Source organism: Acanthisitta chloris, unplaced genomic scaffold (assembly GCF_000695815.1).
Source record: "Acanthisitta chloris isolate BGI_N310 unplaced genomic scaffold, ASM69581v1 scaffold10784, whole genome shotgun sequence".
Taxonomy (NCBI): domain Eukaryota; kingdom Metazoa; phylum Chordata; class Aves; order Passeriformes; family Acanthisittidae; genus Acanthisitta; species Acanthisitta chloris.
This window is the reverse complement of record NW_008667691.1, coordinates 41,899-66,324: the sequence shown is the minus strand read 5'-3', so window position 1 is coordinate 66,324 and position 24,426 is coordinate 41,899. Positions and strand designations below refer to the sequence as shown.

Below are 24,426 nucleotides of genomic sequence, written 5' to 3'. Positions count from 1 at the left end.
ATCTCCTGACTAAATTTATTCCTGACTAGTGTATGCCAATATGGCCTTTAGATAAACAGCCCTTCTTCCTCCTTGATGTTTACTCCAGCTGATAACACTGAGTTTGAAAGTGAAAGAAATATCCCAACTCCTTTATTCCCTTCATTTATCATCCCAGTGGGGAAATCTCACAGTTGCAGGCAGTGAGCATGGGATACAAATCCTGATGAAAAATAGATGATTATGTTTACACACAGATTTCCTGCCCAAACTCCTGCAGAGATCTGGTCACTGGAGCCCAGAGAGCCATCCAAATGCAGGTGCCTTTCTCTAATCAAGGTGAACAGCATTCCAGACTCCAGTGAACATATTAGCTAGAGCTTGACTGACTGTGGGTACACTTTACACACATAAGTCATGTATGGGCACTTACCCCATAGATACCTCAAGTTAGTGATATGAATCTGGATCTGACTCCCACCCTCACTGAAGAGAAAGGTTTTACTGAATCCCTAAACACAGCACTGCAGCTCTTCTTTGACCAGGATATCCAAGAAATTAGCATTTCTGGGAGCTGGACAGAGGACCAACAAGTTGCAAAATCTTGTAGAATCTCTTTTGTGGGTTTGATCTCATAGAAACATTTAGGTTAGGAAAGACCTCTAAGCCCAAATTCAACCTCAGACTAGATGCCTATAAATTATTGACTCTGATAATCAATTTATTCCTTTTCCATATAAATTAAATGGCAGCAATCATGGGTTTTATTCTTTCAAACAAGGAAAAAGATTGACATCTTTCCCAAAGTACTGTCTCACATGCATGTCTAAGGTAATTTTGGGGGCATTTAAGAGGGGCAACAGAACAAGGTGGAAACTTCAATGTGCACAGCTACTTACTGAGCTCACAAAGCAGTGTTCAGATTCTCCACTTTCAAACAGGATGACATCTTTTATGAAGACAGCAATAGCTCTCATTATGAAGGACATGAAGAGATGCATATGAATATAATTTCGAGTACAGTGTAGTTTTCTGTTGGGAAGAGATGAAACACTTGTGAAAAAAAGCTGCTCAAAAGCATTATTTATCTATTTACATGTTTCTTCTGCCAAGACATACAATTAAGCATTAGAAACCCTGAGCCAGGCTGTGTTCTGATGTACATCACCTTTTAAAATCCACAAGACATGGGGCAATTCATACATCTGCAGCAGTGCTGCTCCTTTCCAGTTCTCAGAAAACCAGGACAGCAGAGAATGACAAAAAACAGGTCCATTACACTGCTCTACACTGGAAAAGAAATGGTTTTGACCGAGCAGATTGTGCTCACAATAAAGGGCTGTTCTCTACAGAATGCTTGTCCTGCAATAATTCTTCTCAAAGTGAAATAATTCTTCAAAAAGGGAAGTAAATTCTTAGCATCTGCTGCCCAAATTAACACATATTACAGGCTTTCAGGAGTGATATGAACTATATTATCACTCAAAAAATATTAGTTATTAATAATACTGAGAACACAACCAGGGTTCTTCTGTTTCCTGCCCACTAATATTTTGAAGATGAATTCTGCTCAAGTAGGTTTGGGGTTTTTATTCAAGTGAGACTTTATATCAGTTAAAGTGAAAGGCCTAATACTCTGGAAATGGGTACTTTGTACAGACATCAGAATCACAACAGACCTCACTCAGCAACATAATGCAATTACCACCTCTTAATGAGTCACTGTGCATTGGCAGAGGTTATGCTCTTAACCCCTGATGATGGCAAGATAATGTGACTGAGCTGAGTCCTCTGTACTTACAGGCAAAGGCAAGTCAAATTACACTGTTTTCCATGAAGGAAGAGTGTAAACCCCAACAATTTCACCAGCTTGGCTGTCACCTTGTACCTTGTTCAGATAATTTGCATGTGTGTCTGATTCACTCCTCCCTTTTAAGAGGAGTGCAGAGAGTATAGGTGCTGAGAAGAGCAAAGATCCTGAAGGGTGAGGCCAGTCTTTGTAGCAGTGAGAGTTACTCTAGAACATATTCTGTTTCCTACAGTTTTCTTTGGGAGTGATGTCTGTACCAAACTGTCATAAACCAGGTAAGCACATAATGCATCTCAGTGAAGTCACTGGAGAGCGGCATGAGGAGATGGCACCACATCTATAAAGTTCCTCCATCTCACAATGGTCTGCTTTTTCCTGTTCTCCATATACAGAAACAACTTTATAATACCAGACTGCCTTATATGCAGACTTCTTCACTGGGAGCACCCAAATTTACATGCCTGAATCTATTATAAACAATAGAGACTGAGGATTAATTTCTTTGCTGCAATCTAAGCATCTAATGCATTTGATATGCTGTAGAGTATCTGCACATCAATCCTAAAGACCCTGCATCATATCTGCTACCCCTGGCACATCTCAGAGCCACCAGCATGTCTAAAATGGCACTTGGTGCTTATGTCTTGCCACAGAGCTGTATCAGGAAACATTTCTGAAAAAGACTTTGTGAGGAAACAGGTTGCCCACAAAAGCTGTGGCTGCCCCTTCCCTGGAATTGTGTAAGGCCAGGTTGGATGGGACTTTGAGGAACCTGGTTTAGTGGAAGGTGTCCCTGCCCATGGCAGGGGGTTGGAATGAGATGATCTTTAAGGTCCTTTCCAACCCAAACCATTCTAGGATTTTGTAATTCTGGGTAGTTTTGGGACGTGATTGATCTGTACCATTTTGAATACCTACTTTGAGTAGAAATTCCACAGTATCCATATATACCATATTGACAAGGCCTCTGTGGACTATAACAGGTTTATAGGATAATTGCCTCAAATACAGGCATCCATCATGTAACAATCTACATTTAGTGAGATGAATCCACCAAAATAATTTGATTTGGGTTATAACTCTCATACAAAGGCCACAAATCACACACCAGATAACTGATAGTGAAAGATGGAGGAACTCTCCTCCCCTGTCCACCTGAGACTTGACCAAATTCTTTTGCACCTGTGACACTCATAGCCTGTAACATAAAAAGCCATTGCATCCTTTGAGTCATCCCCTTACCTATGCCTTTTTTGTTCATAGTCTTACCTGAAGAGACATAAAATGATCATAGCAGCCGTGAGAGCAATGAGTGACAAGGTGTGACCGATAGTGTAGCCAGTCTTGACTGTGCCATAGAATGCTGTTTGCTAGGGGGAAGGAAAGAAACAAAACAGGTCTATCAAAGAGCTGCCAACACGCTTTATTAAATACAGTATCACTGACTGATATAAGGAAATCATCCTTCTCCATTCTCTTAAAAAATCTCCAACTCCTTTACCCTATAAATCACATCCAGTAGAGCACGACTCAAATACCACCAGTGCGAATAAGAACACCCTATAAATCACATCCAGTAGAGCACATGACTCAAATACCACCGGTGTGAATAAGAATGCATCCGGTTGTACCAGAGCTTGGATCACTCCAAAATCAGGTTATAGTTACACAAGGGAAACACTCATGCAGGAAGGAGTCTGATTTGACACTTGCAGAGGCAGCTACATGGTTATAACCATGTGGAACAAGAATGACTAATGTTCAGATGAAGAGTGCACTGACACATTGGCTCTGACATGGTGAGTATGATGAGCTTCATCTTATTAAGCAAGTTTGAGGACACAACTGCTTTGGAAATTGGTTTACTTTTGTGGAAACCAGACAAGTTTAGGCAAGGAACAACTTAAAAGGTTCTCACTGAAATCACACATATATTAATTCAGAAATACATATTAAGTTGGAAATTGGATTGTGGCTTATCTCTTTGCCAGCTCACAGAAGGAACCTCTGAGCATGGGGCACCACAGGACTTGAATCCAACAGAGAATCCCAGTCTAAATAAATTGGGAAGCAAGGTAATAAAACTTCAGCTCTCCAAGTCTCTCTAGCAACACTCTAAATCAATAAATTTTGATTTTCAGCATTAAAAAAAATGGACAACAGATAAAAGTATTTAGACATTTATTTCGTAAGTAAAAAATAATCTAAGTTTTTACGAGAATCTAACTCAGTTTGTGGAAAATCTTATTTTTCCAGCACTTGACTGACCCTCCTCTGTCCTCCTCTGTCACCATGTTCTACAAAAAAAACCCAAATCAATCAAAACCGCAAAGAGCACTTTAGACAGAAAATCTAACTCCACTTTGTTTGGAAAAACACTTCAATAACATTGAGAGTTGATATTTTACATAGTATTTTCAAAGGCCTTGACAAGTACTTGGTACTTTACAGAACCAGGGAGGCTGAGGTAAGTAGCAACCCTCTACCATTGGCACAAGCCAGCTCAGAGGAGCATTAAAACAAGACAGAGCTTTCAGAGAGTGCAAAGGTAACACTGTGTCTTAAACCAAAGATCTCAGAGATGGCTAAAAGTATTGTGTCTTTACTGTCCCACTCAATGAATGACATTACTAAGAGCCTTGGGTCAGTAACTCTGAATGCATAATTCATAGCCAAGGTTTCAGGCCAGTTTAGCTACCTCATCTTGCCACTGTGATGCCAGGGGGCAGTTATGGTCGTGACTCACCCAGTATGGTGTGGTCGTACCTTAGCCTCACTCACCCATGCTGCATGGAGGCACTTGTACTGCAGTAACAAACAGTGGAGGTTCCACCTTTCTGCCCTGCTGTCCTGCAGATTCTACCCAAAGATAACTAAATACAGAATCATAGAATCGTGGAATGGTTTGGGCTGGAAGGAACCTTAAAAGATCACCTAGTTCCAATCCCTCTGCCAGGGGCAGGGACACCTTCCACTAGACCAGATTGCTTCAAGCCCCGTTCAACGTTGCCTTGAACACTTCAGGGATGGAGCAGCCACAACTTCTGTGGGCAATCTGTGTCAGTGCCTCATCACCCTCACAGCAAAGAACTTCCTCCTAATATCTAATGTAAACGTTCTCTCAGTTTGAAGCCATTCTCCCTTGACCTGTGACTACATGCTCTTATAAGAAGTCCTTCTCTGTCTTTCTTGTAGGCTCCCTCAGGTAGTGGAAGGCTGCGATTTGGTCACCCAGACCCTTTTCTTTTCCAAGGTGAACAAAGTTCTCTCATCCTTTCCTCATAGCAGAGGTGCTCCATGCTTCTAATCAACTTGGTGGCTTCCTCTGGTGTCACTCCAACCAGTCAATATCCTTCCTGTGCTGAGGACCAACAAGCAATTCCCAATCCTTGTATTTTAAAATGACCAATCCTTCCTGTGTAGAGAGGGAAGGTTCTGCATTCAGCTTTAATGTAGCACGTGGGGTCATCTCTGTTCTGGAAACAGTACATAATGACTTCTCTCTCTTCGTTTGCACTTGCTGATGACAATCAGTTTCTATTTTACAGATATCAAAGCAGAGAAATTGACTCAAGATCATAAATGGAATTTCATGCAGAGCACTGAAATATACTTATTAGAAAAAAAGAGGGATTTAGATAAGTAAAGGAAATGCATGCCAGGATGCCTGAATTCTAGCTGTAGACCTAGACTGATTTACAGAATAAAATTAGGCAATTTCATCATTGTCTCTCTGACTTCTAAAAGCTTCTGCTTAATTTCACAGGAATGTGATAACAACAATTATTTAAGGTAGATGCTAAACTAAAATTAACTGAGAATTATCTTCCTTGGTTTCTGTTCAGTAACCTCGACATTTGCCCTTTGGTATCTTAGACAGAATGGGAAACATTTACATTTGTAAGTGAAAAAGTAGAGAAATATTGATATAAAGCCGTTCAGTAGCCAAACGTGTTGGGGGTTCATGTTACTCAGCCTAAAGTCATCTGGGCTCTCTCTAGAGTAAATGAAGAGGTTCCTTTGGAGGGAAATGTGGGCTAAACCGGCCCCTGGAGGTGTCTATTTTCTTCGCCATCTTCAAACAGAAACTATAGGGACCCCTGGGGTGGCCCCTCACTCACCACATAGAAACACACAAGGGTGAAGTGGGTCAAGACCTGATAGTGGAACAGCAAAACAACTCCACTCCCCATTTGCTAATTCATGATTTTTAAAGGTCAGGCTGGAGAAGGACTCATTATCACTGCACAGTTCTAAAGTGCAGTATTTTAGTGCCTATATCATCTGCTACTTAGGGACTGACAGAATGCACGACTAAAATCTTATGCACTGCTCTTATTTATTTTTCATAGTTTTCTTGCTGTTTCTGACTTGAGACCAGAAATGCATGAAGTGTTTTACCATCAGAAGGTTATCAGTGTGTCCTGGACCTCATGTCCCGTACAACCTGCTGTTCTTTTTTTCTATTCCCTTTACTTCTTCCTCCCCAAACCGACAGCCAATTTGACAACCACAAAACTCTATTCTGCCTCACAGGCTAGTACTGCATGTTCACCCCCCTCAGCCACCTTTCACACAAATTAGACTAAAACAGCAGGACAAAACTGTGGAAATTGAGAGAAAATAATTAAGAAAGAATTAAAAGAACACAATACATGTTCTCTTGGTAACGAGGCACTCTGGCAATGCTGCAATCCATTGGGGTGCCAAAGCATGTCCCAGGAATTCCCAAATCCCCTCTGCAGCTGGAACATAAAGCAGGGCTCTTGATGGAGTTCCAACCCTCTGCCATGGGCAAAGAACCTTCCACTAGACCAGGTTACTCAGAGCCCCATCCAACCTGACCTTGAGCACCTCCAGGGATGGGTAGCCCACATCCCTTCAGGGCAACCTGTGCCAGTGCCTCACCACCCTCACAGAGAAGAATTTCTTCCTAATATCTAATCTAAATCTGCTCTCCTTCAGCTTAAGGCCATTCCCCCTTGTCCTATCACTCTATGCCCTTGTGAAAAGTTCCTCTATAGCCTTCTTGTAAGCCTCCTTTAGGTACAGGAAATATATACTCATTCATTATTGAGATTTCTGTGTCCAGCATTCACAAACATTGACATATGTCACAAAACAGAAAAAAACTTCAAACATGGGCAGAGGTTTGGTATAAACATATGGTTTCAGTGCAATGTAATTCTTTTCTGGCATAAGCTTTTTCTTGTTGACATGGGACAGTTACAGGTGACTAGTTTAGACTAAATGCTGAACTTCGAGCAAGGTGAGGTGAATCTTGCTTCTAACATTTGTTATCCTCTTTAGACTTTACCCTTCATGTCTCAGCATACAGAAACCAAGAACAAACTCCTTCCTACATTTGTTATCCTCTTTAGACTTTACCTTTCATGTCTCAGCATGCAGAAACCAAGAACAAACTCCTTCCCGTGTTATGACAATACTTTATAAAGCTGATTATACCTAGGTCAGTGATTGTTAATTTATGTACAGACAATACTCAATAGAGCTTGTGGATTTCCTTACAAACTTTAGTAACATGTCATGAAAATATAAGTATTCCCTGCAGTTTTCTAGATATTTAGCTGGTTGAGAGCAGCAGAGCAGCACTGATGGCAAGTGAGTTATATCCTTGTATTCCTTTTGATGCTTAAATTGCCCTAGAAAGACTAGAATCACCATATCTACTTAGGGATAAATATAAATATGGAGGGTATGTTTCAAAGTGCACCATGGAAAATGAACCACCAGAAGTTATGTGTGGACATCCCATAGACACTGGTCTGACCTTCTCGGGTGCTTATTTCCTGTCACTGCCTGGAAATTGTGGATGTCCAGAGAAGCTGTGGCTGCCCCAGCCCTGGAAGTGTTCAAGACCAGGTTGAATGGGGCTTGGAGCAACCTGCTCTAGTGGAAGGTGTTGGAATGAGATGATCGTTAAGATCCCTTCCAACCAAAACCATTCTAGGATTCTATGTTTCTATGACATCAAACTTCTGTGACCAAACATTTGAATTCTGCTTCCAGGGATTCTCAAGAGGACTCCTCCTTCTTGAGGAATCAGAGAGGGAATGGAAAAAATTTGGCATGGGAAGACCATAAGATTCTGACATTGAACCCTGATAAATCTTGAAGTCTAGCCATCCAGCTTTACAAACCTCTTCCACTGGAGTGCTGTTGGAATCATATCCACAAGCTACTGCGTACGGTGCAGGGTAAACATCCGACCAGCCCTGGCTTGTACAATTCCTGGTCACATTCCCTGGAAGAGAAAAAGATGATTTAAAAAATAAATGTTCAGCTTGCTATTAAACAAATGCCTGCCTTATGTGACACTAATGTCAGAGCACAATTCTTGGAACACTTAGAGTAAAATTCTCATACTTTTTCCCTGTTGTGAAGTTTTCATATTACATAGAACACATAAATAGGAGGGACCCATCAGGTTGTGAAGTTCAGACCTCAAAAAATAAAGTACATTTTGATACTGAAATGCCCACAAAACATCTCTTCTAATGGTACCGTAATGCCAGTTGTACTTGGACCTTTGGTTGTTGGCACTGCACCAGTATTGTTTGAGAACATTACTGTCATATTGCCTTTGTTCCTGGAACATTTTTATCTAAACAGATCAGGGAAGTATTTATGTCTTTCACTTTGTGAGAAGCTGTGACAAGAATAGAAAAAGTGCTCATTTCACATTATGCCAGAAAGTTTAGGGGTCTGGGAACTAAATACCAAACACAGACCCTGCCTCCAAATGGGCTCTGACCAAATGTGATTCCTGGAAAATCTACTGCAATCTTGTCTGAGATCCAAACCTTTCAAAATTTGGCTATGAAGGGAGGAAATCCACATACTGACAAGCTGTATTGCCTGTTTTAACATGCATGCTCAAGGGCTGGAAGATTTCCTGGACACTTAAGCAAGATGAGTGCCTAAGGCCTCTGAGCAACTAAAAAGAGCCTTAATTAACTTAAGAATGTCTCTCTCCTTCAGCCAAAACTGAAATTCACATGGCTCTTTGGTACTCTGTGCTTCCTGGTCCATCTGGGATTGTAAATGCAAACATCTCTGCTTCCTGTCCCAGCTGGACCTCAGACCCACATTGGCTTAATCCAGCAAGAGGAGGAGAGACTGTCAGTCAGGATAAGCCTTACCCTAAGAGGTTTGTAGCCTAAAAAGCCAAGATAAATGTTTGACAGATAGAAGTAACAAAGAAGCTACATCCAACAGTACATTGCAAATTCACAGAATCACAGAATCAATCAGGTTGGAAAAGACCTCTGAGATCACCAAGTCCAATCCATGACCTAGCACTACAAGAGGAGGAGAGACTGTCAGTCAGGATAAGCCTTACCCTAAGAGGTTTGTAGCCTAAAAAGCCAAGATAAATGTTTGACAGATAGAAGTAACAAAGAAGCTACATCCAACAGTACATTGCAAATTCACAGAATCACAGAATCAATCAGGTTGGAAAAGACCTCTGAGATCACCAAGTCCAATCCATGACCTAGCACTACCATGTCAACTGGACCACAGCACTAAGTGCCATGTCTTTCCTTAACAAGATAAATGTTTGACAGATAGAAGTAACAAAGAAGCTACATCCAACAGTACATTGCAAATTCACAGAATCACAGAATCAATCAGGTTGGAAAAGACCTCTGAGATCACCAAGTCCAATCCATGACCTAGCACTACCATGTCAACTGGACCACAGCACTAAGTGCCATGTCCAGTCTTTCCTTAAACACTTCCAGGTATGGTGACTCTACCACCTCCCTGAGTAGTGCATTCCAGTGTCTAATCACCCTTTTTGTGAAGTTCTTCCTAATGTCTAACCTAAACCTCCCTTGGTGAAGCTTGAGCCTGTGTCCTCTTATCCTGTCATTAGTTGCCTGAGAGATAAAAATCCCCCCCCCACCTGGCTATAACCTCCTGTCAGGTAGTTGTAGAGAGTGATAAGGTCACCCCTGAGCCTCCTCTTGTCCAGACTAAATAACCCCAGTTCCCTCAGGCTGTCCTCACCGGACTTGTGCTCCAGACCCTTCACCCATTCCCCCAGCACTTTCTCTGACCACCATTCCTGCCCACCTGACATGAATCCCATCACTGTGGCATTCCTTTGGTGTTATTCATCACACAAAACTGCCTGTCAGCCCCAACTGGAAAGCTGGTACAATAAACCAGAATGAACAAACAGCAGTCAAAACTTGCTTCTTAGATGAAAAATGGCATCAGTGAAACTCAAGAGCTTTGCAAACATTTCCAACAATGGACCTCTTTGCACACAGGAATAAGAAAATTTCTGCAAACAGGGGCAAATCAATTATGCAGCTGTGAGTCATGAAAATATTCAAGTCTCACCTCCAGAAATTTCTCACAATTGAGTCATCTGAACATCTTCCCAGCCATGGGTCTGCTTTACACTGAAATCAGCAACAGCCTATCCCCTGGCTCAAGTCTCTTCTTGAATCCCCGTGACAGGTGGATTTTGACACTAAAACTTGCCCCTGTCATTTGTCTTTAAAACTAATCTAAACTCCATGAAGGCTCTCAAAGGTGCCTTGGCTCATTTTCACAGTTGGTCCAGAAGAAGCAACTTCAGCTCAGCTTGGTGGGTTGCTGCTCCCCAGGCTTTTCCTGCATGATCATTGTTTGCATTTCTTTTGACCAAGTTTCATATCTGGATCATGAGAGATCTTGTGCAAACAAATCAAGGACATGACTGTTCAGTACTTCTTTTTAAGGTGTTATGCAATTTCTGTTATTTCTTCTTCCTTACAATGGATCCCATTATCTCAACTTCATTGCTTCATATTTCCTGCTCAAATCTCCTCCTCTCTGTTTGGGAATGACTTTAGATTTCACGGTGGTTTTGACTCTTTGTTTCTTATTCTCAGTGAAGTAAGGGGGTTGTTCTTTCAGCTTCATTTTCTCCTATTTCTTCTTTTTAAATGCACTCCCTCACAACTGTTTGATTATTTTATAACCCTCACAGCTCTCAAGAATACTTTCAAAATTGTCTTAATGCTTTAGCAGATGTGGAAACTAAGGTAGAAGGAAGCACAATGACACAGCATCACTGGGATTAAAAAATACTACTAAAAATTACTCTGATTTTAGGGAAATTCACTTCCCAGAGAAGCAGCTGTGCTGCTCATGTCACTTTTAGATGTGCAAATTCATGCACATGTTGTGATACAAGAAACCTCTCCAGTAACTCTCATGCTCACTAGATGCCCGAGAGGTATAAAAAGCACAAGGTTAGAAAGTAAAGTTTTTACCACATCACAATGTGGCTCAAGAGATGGATGATGCCTCTCCTCAGAGCAAATATTTCTTATTACTACTATTTACCAGATTACTTTCTATACTGAAAATGAACATAAAATTTGGAAATGTGCCTCACAAGCTTAGCTCTTACTCTGAAGTTTACAGGCTCAGGTTAGACTGAAGTATTACACTGAGATTTGTATGCTTCAAGGTCAAATCCCAGCTCTGCCACAGACCTCTAGGGAAACTGCAGCCAGTTCTTGTGATCTCCTTGGCTCTCAGTTTCTCCTCAAGACTTTGGTAATAAAGTCTGATCTTCTGTCAATGGTAAGGAATTTTTTTTCAAAGCACCAGAATTTGCATATGCTCTTTTCCAGAACTGTTTCTCACTTTTGTGCAATGCAAGCTCTCCCTAGAATGACACATCAATGACGTATATTGAAAACCTGACAGAATCAGATAAAACAGAGTTTCTTGACTTGGCAATTCTGCCTTCAGCCTTTGAAAGTTCACTAGATTTCACAAACTTTCTCATTTCCTACCAGACTTGAGCTGAAACTTTTTACGCTGTATCCCTTGGAATTAATGAGAAAGGAGAGCAGGGCTTCGTAACACAGTTGCACATAATTAGCAATACATAACAGAGGAGATTCACTGAAAGATGGAAAGCATCCTAATGCCAGTAGGATTGTGCTCCAGACTCTCCTCTATGTTGTGGAAAAAGAAGGTTCAAGTCCCTGGTGTGAACAGAGTCCCCTCAGCAGGGTGGTATTAGTTAATAGCTACGACATAATCTGCTTTTCTGTGGGGTTTGTATTGTATTTGGATCAGAGATTTTACTAATGTCAAACTGGTGCATCAGCTCCTAAAAGCCACATCTACTTTGATGACATGAGGTTTTCCATTAAAACAGAAAGAGCAAAAAGTTCCATTTGGAAAAGCTCATCTATAATAACCTCTATAATAACATCTATAATCTCATCTATAATAACAACCTCATAAAATGTCTTAATACAACTAATCTTCCTGCTTTCAGAGAATCACAGAATGACTGAGTTTGGAAGGCACCTCTGGAGATCAGCTGGTTCAACCTCCTTGCTAAAGCAGGGTCACCTACAGCCAGTTGAATGGAATCATGTTCGGGTGCCCTTTGGATATCCTTGGAATCCTCCAAGGATGGAGACTGCACAACCTCTCTGAATAACCTGCTCCAGTGCTTGGTCACCCTCACAGTAAAAAAATGTTTCTCTCTGTGAGACCCCACCTGGAGCACTGCATACAGTTCTGGTGACCCCAACAGAAGAACATGGAACTGTTGGTGCAAGTCCAGAGGAGGGGCACAAAGCTGGTAAGACGACTGGAGCACCTTCCCTATGAAGACAGTCTGAGGAAGTTGGGGCTGTTCAGCCCGGCCAGCGCGTGGAGGCTCTGTGCCCTCCCTGCTGGGCAGGTAACTGGGAGGGCTGTGCCCGGTGAGGGATGGACCAAGTGGTGTCTCCGGTCACAGCCACGTTCTATGGGAGTGTTCCCATCCCACGGGGCTGTTCCCATCCCACGGGGGTGTTCCCAATACGTGGCTGAGCTCCTGTTCCCCTGGGGTATTCCCATTGCCCAGGGAGGCTGTGGCTGCCCCAACCCTGGCAGTGTTCAAAGTCAGGTTGGATAAAGCCTTGAGCAACCTGGTCTGGTGGGAGGTATCCCTGCACATGGTAGGCAGGCAGTTGGGACTAGATGATCTCTAGGGTCCATTCTGATCCCTTAACATACTATACCACGTCGAGATGGAGCCTTCTGTGTTTCAGTTCAGCCACACTTAGAAAATGCAAAGGTCTGTAGCAAAGAGGAGGGAAGGCAACTAGACTTAACTGTTTTCATTGCAGTGTAAATTAAGTGAAAACCCTCCATCCTGGATGATGGGAGATATCCTGACTCACAACAATTGCTAAGGTGCAATAACCCGATTGTGTATCTGAGTCCTGAACAAAGCACTACAGGGAGACAATCAGAGAGACCTCAGCACCTCAACCCTTTCACTGCTGTCTTCTCTCTACGCAGGTATCAGGACAAAGGAGTTTAAAGATGAGGTTGTAAAAGCAACCAAGTGCTGACCTTTTCATAACCCTCCCTGCCAAGTAGGAATGGATGAATGAAGAAAGGGAGCAAAGTGATAGTGCAGAAAGGAAAGGAGAAAAAAAAAATTTGTTCTATAGATAGCAAATATAGCGTGCAGAGGTAATCCTTATGCAACCTAAAGAAACTATAGTGAGGAGAAGGGCTGGGAAGCTAAGCAGTCAGATTCCCAAAGTATGCTGTAGCATGTAAGCCACTGCTTACAGAAAGGAATTCTAGTGTAAATAAGAAGCAAGATAACCCTTGGCTCATTTATATTGGTGCTAATGACAGTGAATACATAAAACATTATTGAAAGGCACTGGATGAAGCCACAGGCCTGAATAACCAGTTTTGGGAAGTTTTACCACACGCATTACAGGCTCACGTGAAACATCACAGGTCATAATTGTTTAATCAAATCACATTCCTTGGTCCAGCCCAAGACATGAACTCTGTTTCTTTGCAGAGGTATTGACCACAGAAGTGCAAATGTGTGTTAGGGACTTCAGACTGTGTCCTGGTGAAATGGGCAGGGTGCCTCCTGAGCTCAACACCAGCTGGTCTGCAGCACCCTAAATGCTACCCAACTGGCAGAGCTAAGTGGACAGGATGGACCATCCAAGTCAATGCAAACTGCTGTACAGTTTGTCTGTTGGATTTGACTGTGTTTTACAATAAGGGTGGTAAACATTGGCACAGGCTGCCCAGAGAGGTGGTGGATGCCCACCCCTGAAAACATTCATATCAGGTAGGACAGGGCTCATCAACCCAATCTGCTTGAAAACATCCCTGCTCATGGCAAGGGGGTGGACTAGATGACATTTAAAGGTCCTTCCCAGCCCAAACCATTACGTGATTCTACTATGCTATGTACCCAGCCCAAACCATTACGTGATTCTACGATGCTATGTACAGTCGTAGAATCACAGAATGTTAAGGGGTTGGAATGGACCTTAGAGATCATCTAGTCCCAACCCTCCCTATCACGGGCAGGGACACCTCCTACCCGACCAAGGCGTTATCCAACCTGGCTTCGAACACTGGCAGAGTTGGGTCATCCACAACCACTCTGGATAATCTGTGCCAGTGTCTTACCATCCTCACAGTAAAAAAATTCTTCCAAATATCTAATCTTCCCTTCCCTTCTTTCAATTTATCCCCATTACTCCTTGTCCTATCACTACAGCTCCTAGCAAAAAGTCCCTCTTCAGCTTCCTTGCCCCTTCAGATCCTGCAAAGTTGCTATGAATTTTCCACCCAACTTTCTCTTCTCCAAACTGAACAGCCCCAACTTCCTCAGGCTGCCTTCATAAGGAAAGTGCTCCTGTCCTCTTATCAACTTCACGGCCTCCTCTGGACTTGCTCCAACAGTTCCATGTCCTTCTTCTGTTGGGGACACCAGAACTGTGTGCAGTATTCCAGGTGGGGTCTCATGAGAGCAGAGTGGGAGAATCACCTCCTTTGACCTGCTGCCAACACTCCTTTGGATGCAGCTCGGGATTTGATTGGCTTCTGGGCTGCAAGTGCACACTGCAGTTCACGTTGAGTTTTTTATAAAAAAAGCCTCTGCCTGTATTCCTTGAAATTCTGCTTGCTGTGTGCCACAGTGATTAATGATCATGTACAAAAAGCATGAGGAGAGACTGCACTTCCTCCATACACTTCTGCATCTTTCTAGTACCACGTCTGCTGTAGGACAGGACTTTGCCATCTGGCCCAGAAGCTGCTCCTGGTTTAAGCAAATGCTTCTTTAGTGTTCACAAAGCCCTCCGTAATTTCCTAATCTGCATGGTTGATGGCATGCCTATTCCAGGAATGGAATTGATGGTTGGAAGCAATTAGCTGAATGTTTCCATCCAAATGATTAGCTTGTGTGGTTGCACACAATCTGGTACACGGCTCACACCTATGCTAAGCGGCTTTTCTCACTTGCAGGGAGGTTCAGAAACTCCCTGCTCTGGGTAGTAAAGACAGATGGTGGAAATTCATCTCAATGACAACAAGCAGGACTGGCTAAATTAACCCCCCCACGTGTTTCTTTTCATAATTAAAAAACCCCCCAACCTTTGGACATGAACCTCCCACTAACACCTGACTGATCTACTCAGCTGCACCTTCAGTGAGGTCATCTGGCTTTGATGCTGGTCCCTTCACTGATGTCACAAACAGCCCAGAAGGCTGACTCCACGTCCTCCTCTGCCTCCACGATTCTCATATCCCTATACAAGGGATCTAACTCTGAAGTGAATATTTATGGAAAATATGGAAAGCCATTGTTCTACAGCAAAACACTGCACACATAATTTATTAATTGGGATAGACTTTCTGAAATGGGAACAAACACATTCAAAACTTCTAATTTCATTTTCCTGATTAACAAATATATTTGGGAATAATGTGGAAGAGATATGAATAAAAACCACTTTGCAGATTGGTTATACCAACCAGTAAAGGACCTGGTAGAGGAATGACAAGATTTATTCATGACATAGTGGAAGAGAAGGGAGGAGTTAGTGGAACCAATATAAAACCAGAACATTTTCTCAATAAAATGAGTTTGACCTGGGTAGGAGTTAAACACTAAACATGTGAACTGAAAAAATGCAAGATGCTGGTGTCTGTGTCAGGTTCATAAGGTTTTGCTCTTTCTTAATTTCTTTTTTGTCTCTCACCTCTTTCAAACACACACTTGAGACACAGAGACCTGTCTGAAAGTTTGTGCTACAGATGAGGTTTTAGCTCTCTTATCTTAGTGGAAGAAAACATCTTACTGGCTTTTAATGGGAGCCTGAATTCATACAAAGAGATATAAGGTCAATCATTGCTCAGGGGTGTTCTCTTTTGCCCCCCTCTTGCTTCCCTTGCCCTTTTCTGTAATAGCTTCTACAGCAGAGGGGAAGGTCTGCTCTGACTAGCAATCTGTCCTGCTTCTCTCTCATCATATTCCATGGTCACAAATCGATTTTTTCAAGCAGAAGCTATTAAAGCAATACCACTTCTTATCATTTACTCTTCTTGAGATGCTGCTGAGCCCACTGGCACATCTCTAGTTCCATTTTTCTTATTGATCTGTCCCACTGTTCCTGGGAAACACTTGAGACTTGTAGACAGTTACAACTTGCAGTAAGCTGGATGCTGAAGAGGTTTGATCTGGGAAAAACTTGTGGGGTAAGTCATGACAAGATATTTTCCAAACTGGCTTCGTTTGCCTGAGTCATGATCTCACAAGATCATTCTTTCAGTACAATTTCTGCTTGGTGTTTAATGTTATTTTATACTTTTGTATTTCATAACTTAATGTCATAGTAGAACCCATGTCAGCATGTTACATGACATTTCATGCCTTCATTTTCTTCATTTGTTGTTGTCACATCCCTTGTCCTGCTGTCATTAATGCCACATTTCCAGTGCCTTGAAGCTTCCTGAACCCTGGATTTTGGGCAATCCTTCATTACTCCTTATCTTTCTTTCCCCTTCTGGCACATTACATTTCTAAGTGTGAAGATCTCAAACACTAACAAAGACTGATAATTCCTCCCTTCTTAACATCACATGTTACTCTAATTAGGCACCTTTGTAAACTGCTTTCTCATACTAAAAGCAGAGATGTCAAACTTTAGGACAAATTTCTCATTAGATCTTTTGATACTGCAACCACAGTATTCCAGGAAATATTTACAAGAAGAAGATGCACATTTCTGGGTTGGTGGATGTATAATAGCTCCACAAGTCATGGGGAACAGTGGGCTTTCAATTTCAGGACCTCCCCATGGTGTCCAATGGTTTCACTGGACATACATGACTTAGGGTGCTCTGTAAGATGGTGGAGAGGTTTAGCTGCAGATCAAAACCCTTCTCAGTACCAATCCAGAGGAGTAAGGCACATGCATTGTGACATCACAAATGCAGAAAAATCATAGAATGATTTTGATTGGAAAAAACCTCTAAGATCATCAAGTCCAACCATTATTTAAAGCTGCTAAGTTCACCACTAAACTATCTCCTCAAGTGCCACATCTACATGTCTTTTAAATTCCTCCAGGGATGGGGACTCCACCGCTTCCCTGGGCAGCCTGTGCCAGGAATTGACAACCCTTTCCATGAAGAAATTTTTCCTAATATCCAATCTAAACTTCCCCTGGGGCAACTTGAAGCCATTTCCTCTCATCTTATCAGCTGCTACTTGGGAGAAGAGGCCAATTCCCATCTGGCTACAACCTCCTTTCAGGTAGTTTTAGAGCGATAAGGTCCCCTCTGAGCCTCCTTTTTCAGGTAATTCTGCCTTTATGATATGAAGGCACATCTGGACAGCAAAGCACCTGAGCAGGTTGAAGGCTCTCAGTGAACAAAGCTCCATAACAAACACACTCACCTGCTTGTAACTTTTTAAATGAACATCGTAGCAAATAAATAGTAGGCCCAGTTCACTTTTTTTTTCTTCTTTAGAGTGGTGTTGATGTCTTTTCCTTATTTGCTGCTATCTGCTCATCTCTTTCTTCATTCTGTTCATTTTAGTTCCAGTTTCAAAAGCAATACAGGCTAAAAAGTGTTCATGAGGGAGGGGAAAGGAGAGTGGAAAGAGATTTGCAGCACCAGAGGAAAAAAGAAGTTGGGCAAACTAAAAACTCAGAAGGATTTCTGCTCATTGTGTGGGATTCCAGAGCTTGGTTATGCTCATCCCCACCCCCTTAAGTCAATTAATCTCACAACTGAAGCTTAAAATCTGTCAGTACTGATTTATATTATTTAACTTGTGCATGATGGACAATTTGCTTTTGCAGAAACTGTGAGAAATAAATCACTATTACAAATGTCATCTTTCATGTATTAAAAGAAAGCTGGAATACTCTGGTCAAGGGGCAGCAAGTAATGGACTTTAATAATGAAAGGTGCCAAAAATATTTTCATCTGTCTCCTTCACATGGGACTGACGAATGTCATGAAATAATGAAAATCTTCTGGATCTGTGAACGGCATAAAAATTTAATGTCAAATGACATCAGGACCATGCTAGGCATTTTACGGTTTCTAAATGCCACAAGATATTTTATCCTTTATTTACCATGAGATATGATATTAGTCATTGTGAAGTATATTCTCCATTAGGCAGGAAAATCACATTAACTCTTTGTTTCCCAGTATCACACTCTTTTTCTGCTCTAAATATAAAATAGTATTTTCTCTTGCTCACAAGTTGATATAACCTATGTTCCTGCAAGGGGATCAAAGAGCATGACACAAACATTAACCAGATGATTGAGTTCCTTGAAAGCTATTCAGTGACACTCACTACTACAAAGGAAGAACTGCTTCACAAACTTTAATGGTATTAATTTTGCAACAAATCCTATAAAACAAGACACAATCTTCCCCTCCCTTTATTTAAGACCATATCTGCTTTCCACATTTGCTGTACAAAGTGCATAGCTCAGAGAAAATCAAAGCTGCTGCTTTTGCTTTGGGAATGGCATCAGTTGCTCTGTTCACTGAAGGAGATGTTACCACATAAGCTTTGCTGAGGTGGGATTCACCCATATTGTAAGACATTCCCATCTGCCAGAGCCAATCCACAGTCACCCAATTGTAAATTGAGAGAAATATATGGTTTATCAATGTTATTCAACTCATCCTGAAGTGGAAGTCTAAAAACAGGCTGAACTGCACCTCTAAGGAGCCTATTTCTCACCTCTGACTATAAATTAAACTCAAAGACAGGTTTACTTCTGGAAAAGTCTAAAATCAGTTTATGCAAATGCCATTCCAGGCTGGAAACTGGTTTCCTAAATACAGGTATCTTAGCATCAGTTGAGGCATCCTTGTGGATTTTAGATCCACCAGTGTATCTCAAATGGCACCAGATGCTTAAGTTTAGGAACCTGAGTGGAATCCTCAGTGTTTATGGTATAGGTGCCTATCTGTGAGCTCAGTGCCTCATTTCTAATACACTCAAGAGAAAATTCATTAATACAGCACATGACATCTAAAGAGCTGTTTGGGTTCTTACATACATCCTCTGTTGCCTGCCGTGACCAGATTATTGTTGACATTAACAGGGTATGTATGTCATACATACACCCCTGCACTAGCAACAGCAGAAATCAAGAGTGCTGAATCCACTTTCTCCAAAACAGGACACCCTGTGCTTTATCATGCTGAAGAGAAATAGGTATTTCCATGGTGCTGTTCATCTGATCACTTCAAGCTGAGATGAATCATGTCCTAACTCATCACTGACTGAACCACAGAGTCATAGAAGCACAGAGTGGTTTGGGTTGGAAGGGACCTTAAAGATCGTCTAGTTTCAACCCCTCTGCCATGGGCAGGGACACCTTCCACTAGACCAGATTGCTCCAAGCCAAATCCAACTTGGCCTTGAACACTTCCAGGCACGGGACAGCCTGTGCCAGTGCCTCACTGGCCTCACAGTAAAGAATCACTTCCTAACACCTAATCTAACCCTGCCCTCTGTCAGTTAGTTTAAAGACATTCCCCCTTCTTCTATCACTCTATGACCTTGGAAAAACCATCCTATTTTCCAGTGACTGGAGTCCCTGGATGTAAATTACATTAAACCAGAAGAAACTCATCCAAAGTAATGTGAAAACCTCCTAGAAGGCTGCTGACTTTGCCAGCTGCAAGGCTGGATGACATTTGCTGAGCTCCCTGCTCACAGAACTGCACAACTGCCAGCAGCCATGCTACAACATGGATATGTAGGGAAGAGTAATGGGTTGGCTTGTGCCTGAGGCTCTTTCCTGGCCTAGCAAGCTGATGTAAGTGCAGGGAGAGCCCAAGTGATGCCTCAAGTGCTCCCAGTGAAATCTTCCAGAACAGAAACCATTCACTTGCCTAACCATTTTGTTTTGAGATACTATTAAGTACCTGAGAGAACCAATGACACATGAACTATGGGAGAACTGCACCTTTCTGCAGGGGGACACAGATGCCAGGATGTCCTAGGACATCTCAGAGAGCACTAGTTGCACCTATTCAGGTGCAAGTTTATTGAGTGTCAGAAGTCCACCTTACCACACAATTACAGGCATCCCACTTTCCTTAGCTTAGGACAGTTACAATGATTTTAAATGAAATGAAATAATAGAATAAGGTTGGAAGAGACCCCTAAGATCATCAAGTCCAGTCACTAAGCTAACACTGGAGGTTCACCACTAAATCATGTCCCTAAGCACCACACCTAAATTTATGAACCATTCCAGGGACAGTGAATCCACCACTTCCCTGAGTAGCCTGTTCTGATGCTTGACCTAAACATATGATCAAATATATACAGTATCTTCCTCATTGCTCTGCTCTGGTGGGATGAAGTATTAGAAAAACTTCTCAGAGAGGTGTTATTCTCCCTGTTTAACTAACTCTGCTGGGTCACTAAAACCCAGTGAGTGAATGCTGTGCTCGGGAGAGGGCACAGAGCATGAACAGCAGGCAATTATTCCACCTGGCTGAACCAATGCACAGAGGTCTTGTCCTGCAAGATGTGATATTACAGCAGCTTCTGCCTGTTTTCCCTGGGTGTTGACACAAGAGTAATGAACTAGTGGGGAATATTGGAAACAGGGAGGTCAGCACTAGGATAGGACTCTGAGGATTTTGAATTTCTCTATCGGATCTACAAATAATTTTCGTGTGGCCTTGGGTAAGTCATGTAATCAGCATGTGCTGGTTAATGAGTGTAGTGCCCTGGTGTGTTGAACAGGGACAATATTGTATCCTTACACCCATTCATAGTCCATCATATGAGTTTGGACTGCAAGGCTCTAAAAGTGGAGACTTACTAGCTTGGTGCATAATCTCCAGTGCAAAAGAGCTTAATTCTCTGTGGAGGCCTGAAGAGCTACTATAATAAAAATAGTAAAAATTGACTACAAACTACCAGGAGACAAACAGTCCTGTTGCTACATAGCCCCTTGAGACCCAAGTTTTACATTAAAGCTTCCCCAAATCACCCTGAACAGTGAGTTAAGCTACTTTCTCCACTAACCTTCCCTGCCCATTATTTGTCAGGTTAATTTCTTGGCCTGTGGCCAAATTTGTCATTTCAGCAGAAAAAAAACACCCCACTTTATTACTTGCAGTTTCAGCTTGTTTATTTTTTGAGAGACTTAATTAATGATCCCGCTAAACTGCTCATTTTGAACAGCAAACATACTATTACACAGGTTGATTCAATTTGCACTGCACAATATCCCTATTACTGGATTTCACCAGGAGCCATTTTTGCATCCTTATGATCAAGAGTAGTATGTGGTGCTGCAAGGACAGGAAGGATGGTTTGGGCACTCATGTATGGCTTGGAAAACTCCTTCACCTTGTGCAAAGAGCTTGTTTCTCCCTCAGATTATATCAAGAAGCTTTCCTTGTGATATGTGAAACTCCACTGGCAGTGAAGCCATGAAGCCATTTTGGGATTTGCTTACCAAGAAAAGAGGTGAGGAATCTGAAGTACTTTGGGCATGGCCGGACCACAACTTCTCCCACCTCTGCTTCAGGCCAGCACGTGATGTTGTCCCATTGCCTCCTGCAACCTGGAGATAAGAGAGAAAAGCAGATGGTAGAAGACACATGAGTTGTACTTGCTGGATGGAGCAGAGGGATGGGAGCAGAGCAGAACAGCTGTGCAAAGGTGTGTGGAGCATGTCACTTTGGCACAGGCACCTTTCGGAATGAAAGGCACAGAAATATTTGCTTTAAACATGTAGCTTTCAGCCACCTAAGTCCCTGAAATTCAGCACTGGGGGTGTCTGCAATTTTCCAGAAATTGGTGTAGAATGAAGAGATCAGTACAAGAACCAGGCAAATAAGAGCTGATAGAGAACAGTGCCTTATTTTAAGATGAAAAAGGCAGAAATGTCTCATTAAATTTCTCTTCGCTGCTCATATCTCTCCCTGTTGCATTAAAGCACCTGGGCTGAACACGTGAGACACGGTCCCCTTCCAGCTCTGCTTCCCCAAAACTTCTGTCATTGGCTTTGCTCCCCACTGCAATGAGATGATTGGGGCTGTGCCCAGCAGGAAGGAGACTCTGAAGACAATTAACAGATCAGGAGCCAAATCCCTTCCCTGGAAGCAGTTTTTCTCCTTAAAAAGGGAGAAGGCACAAAACACTGCTAGAGACTGAGGACAGACCGTGCTGTGGCCAGGAGATGCTCCCTATGGAAGGGTGGTGCAAGGTGGTGCTCCGCAAGCTATCCAAGCTAGGAATGAAGGTATAACCAGTGGAGCTTAGAAAACACAGGATTTTGTTAAAACTAAGGAATTCTGAAGATATTCCGGATAGAATAAAAACTTTCTGGGAGAAAAAAAAATGGTATGTCCTTTCTAGAGAGTTATGTTGTTCTGATCTTGGCCTTCTGTTCCTCAATAATATCCCACGCATGCTGCACTGTTGAATAACGTAACACTAACACTGAAGCCAAAAGGAGTTGGCAGACCTGAATAAAAAAAAAAAAGGAATGAAATCAGGCATGCTTTTGCCTCGATATGTTTCCTATTTTAGAGTTCTTTGTAGAATTTTGAAAACATTTTTCCCCTCCCTTTAAATTTCCATCATTCAGGTGCTTCAATTGCTGTCTGAGTCAGATGGATGGGTTGTCAAGAGACCTCCCTTTTGATAGCATCTCTGCTCTCAGTTATTTTGTCATGGTCCATCAGATTGCAACACTTCCCCAGATGTGACTAACATGCTGCTGTTAAGGTCAACAGCCTAACACGAGAAACTAGAATGTGAAGAAGAAAGTGCTGAGAAAATACTTTTCACATGCAAGTGAAGGGAACTGTGAAAACCACTGTCAAGCTGCATTTCTTGGTAATTATACCCTGATCTGAAATTGCTCCTTTAAATCATCTTTTACTACTTGAGCTAAGAAAAAGGCTGGTGTCATCATCAGTCTGTGCAGACCGAGGCAGCGTGCTGGCTCAGATCAATAAAGAGAACACACCAAAATGCTTTGAAGCTGAAAAAGAACTCTCAGCTCTCTTTCAAAGTGATTTTACAGGTTTTTCCTCCCTTCTTTCATGAGCAATCTGAACTTTTCAAATGAAGTCCTGAGGTGAGCCTGAAAAACGGAATAACTGATGGTATCTTCATGAATGCTCTTCTGTGATGTTCATTAAAATTCAGTGTTCAGGCTCCTAATATCAGGTGCAAAGCTCAGTTTCCACAGCCTCATACTTATCTGCCACCAAACAGCCAGCAGCTCCAAAAGGATTAGGATATTAGAGATTCTGCCCATGGAAAATAGATGATTTCATGACGGGATATTTCATGTTCTGCAATCTTTTCCCCATCAAGCTCAATAAACTATACTGCACCCATTGCCTCGGGACAGGCTATAATGCAAAGTAAAATACAAAGTGATAGTATTGGATGGCTTTTTAAATGTCCTGAATTATACACTTTGAGAATTTTTGTGATCTGTATCTTTTTCTCTGTTGACATTTTTCACCACCACCTGTGACGCATGAAGAAAGCTTTTCGGTGTTCCCTTCTGTAACAAAAGCTCTCTTTGATTAAAATGAAGACACACAAGACTGGCCTTGCAAGACACTCAGAGTGGATCTTCAAAAATGATTGCCTCTGTAATGGCATCTTATATCCTCCTATTAGCACTTACAACACCATTCTTCCTCATTGCTGCCCAAGACTAGGTTGCTCCAAGCCCAATGGAGAACATATCTAGTTCCAACACCTCTGCCGTGGGCAGGGACACCTTCCAATAGACCAGGTTGCTCCAAGCTCCATCCAACCTGGCCTTGAACACTTCCAGGGATGGGGCAGCCACAGCTTCTCTGGGCAACCTGTGCCAGTGTCTCACCACCACCTGAGTAAAGAATTTCCTCCTAACACCTACATCTCTCATTTTTTAGTTTAAAACCATTCACCATTGCCCTGCCACTATCTGTTCATGTAGAAAGTCGCTCTCTATATTTATTATGAGCTCCCTTTCAGTAGTGGAAGACCACAGTGAAGTCTCCCCTGAAGCTTTTCTTTCTCCAAGCTAAACAAATCTGACTGTCTCAACCTGTCTCCACAGCAGAGATGCTCCAGCCCTCAGAGCATCTTCATGGCCTCCTCTGGACCTGCTCCAACAGGTCTACAGCTTTCTTGTGTTGTTATCTAAAGTTCAGTGAACTGAATAACTCTTTGGAGGTGTCCTTTTCTCTCCAGTGTGTAGAAAAGGGCCTGTATGAGTATCTCACGTTTAAAGAATTGGAACAATCAAAGA

The 24,426-nt window shown here is 42.2% G+C and overlaps 1 protein-coding gene across 2 annotated transcripts in view; it reads right to left on the bottom strand.

Moving 5' to 3' along the window:
* Positions 1-24,426, bottom strand: part of VIPR1 (vasoactive intestinal peptide receptor 1) — a 68,226-nt gene that overhangs the window by 29,140 nt on the left and 14,660 nt on the right. Inside the window, exons 2-5 of one of the 2 annotated variants that reach the window (XM_009072602.1) lie at positions 21,619-21,726; positions 7,951-8,054; positions 3,059-3,159; positions 879-1,011 (exon numbers count right to left, since the gene is read on the bottom strand). In XM_009072602.1, coding sequence (XP_009070850.1) covers positions 879-1,011; positions 3,059-3,159; positions 7,951-8,054; positions 21,619-21,726 — 446 coding nt within the window. The remainder of the gene's footprint in view (positions 1-878; positions 1,012-3,058; positions 3,160-7,950; positions 8,055-21,618; positions 21,727-24,426) is intronic. The other variant, XM_009072603.1, reaches the window with a different exon arrangement.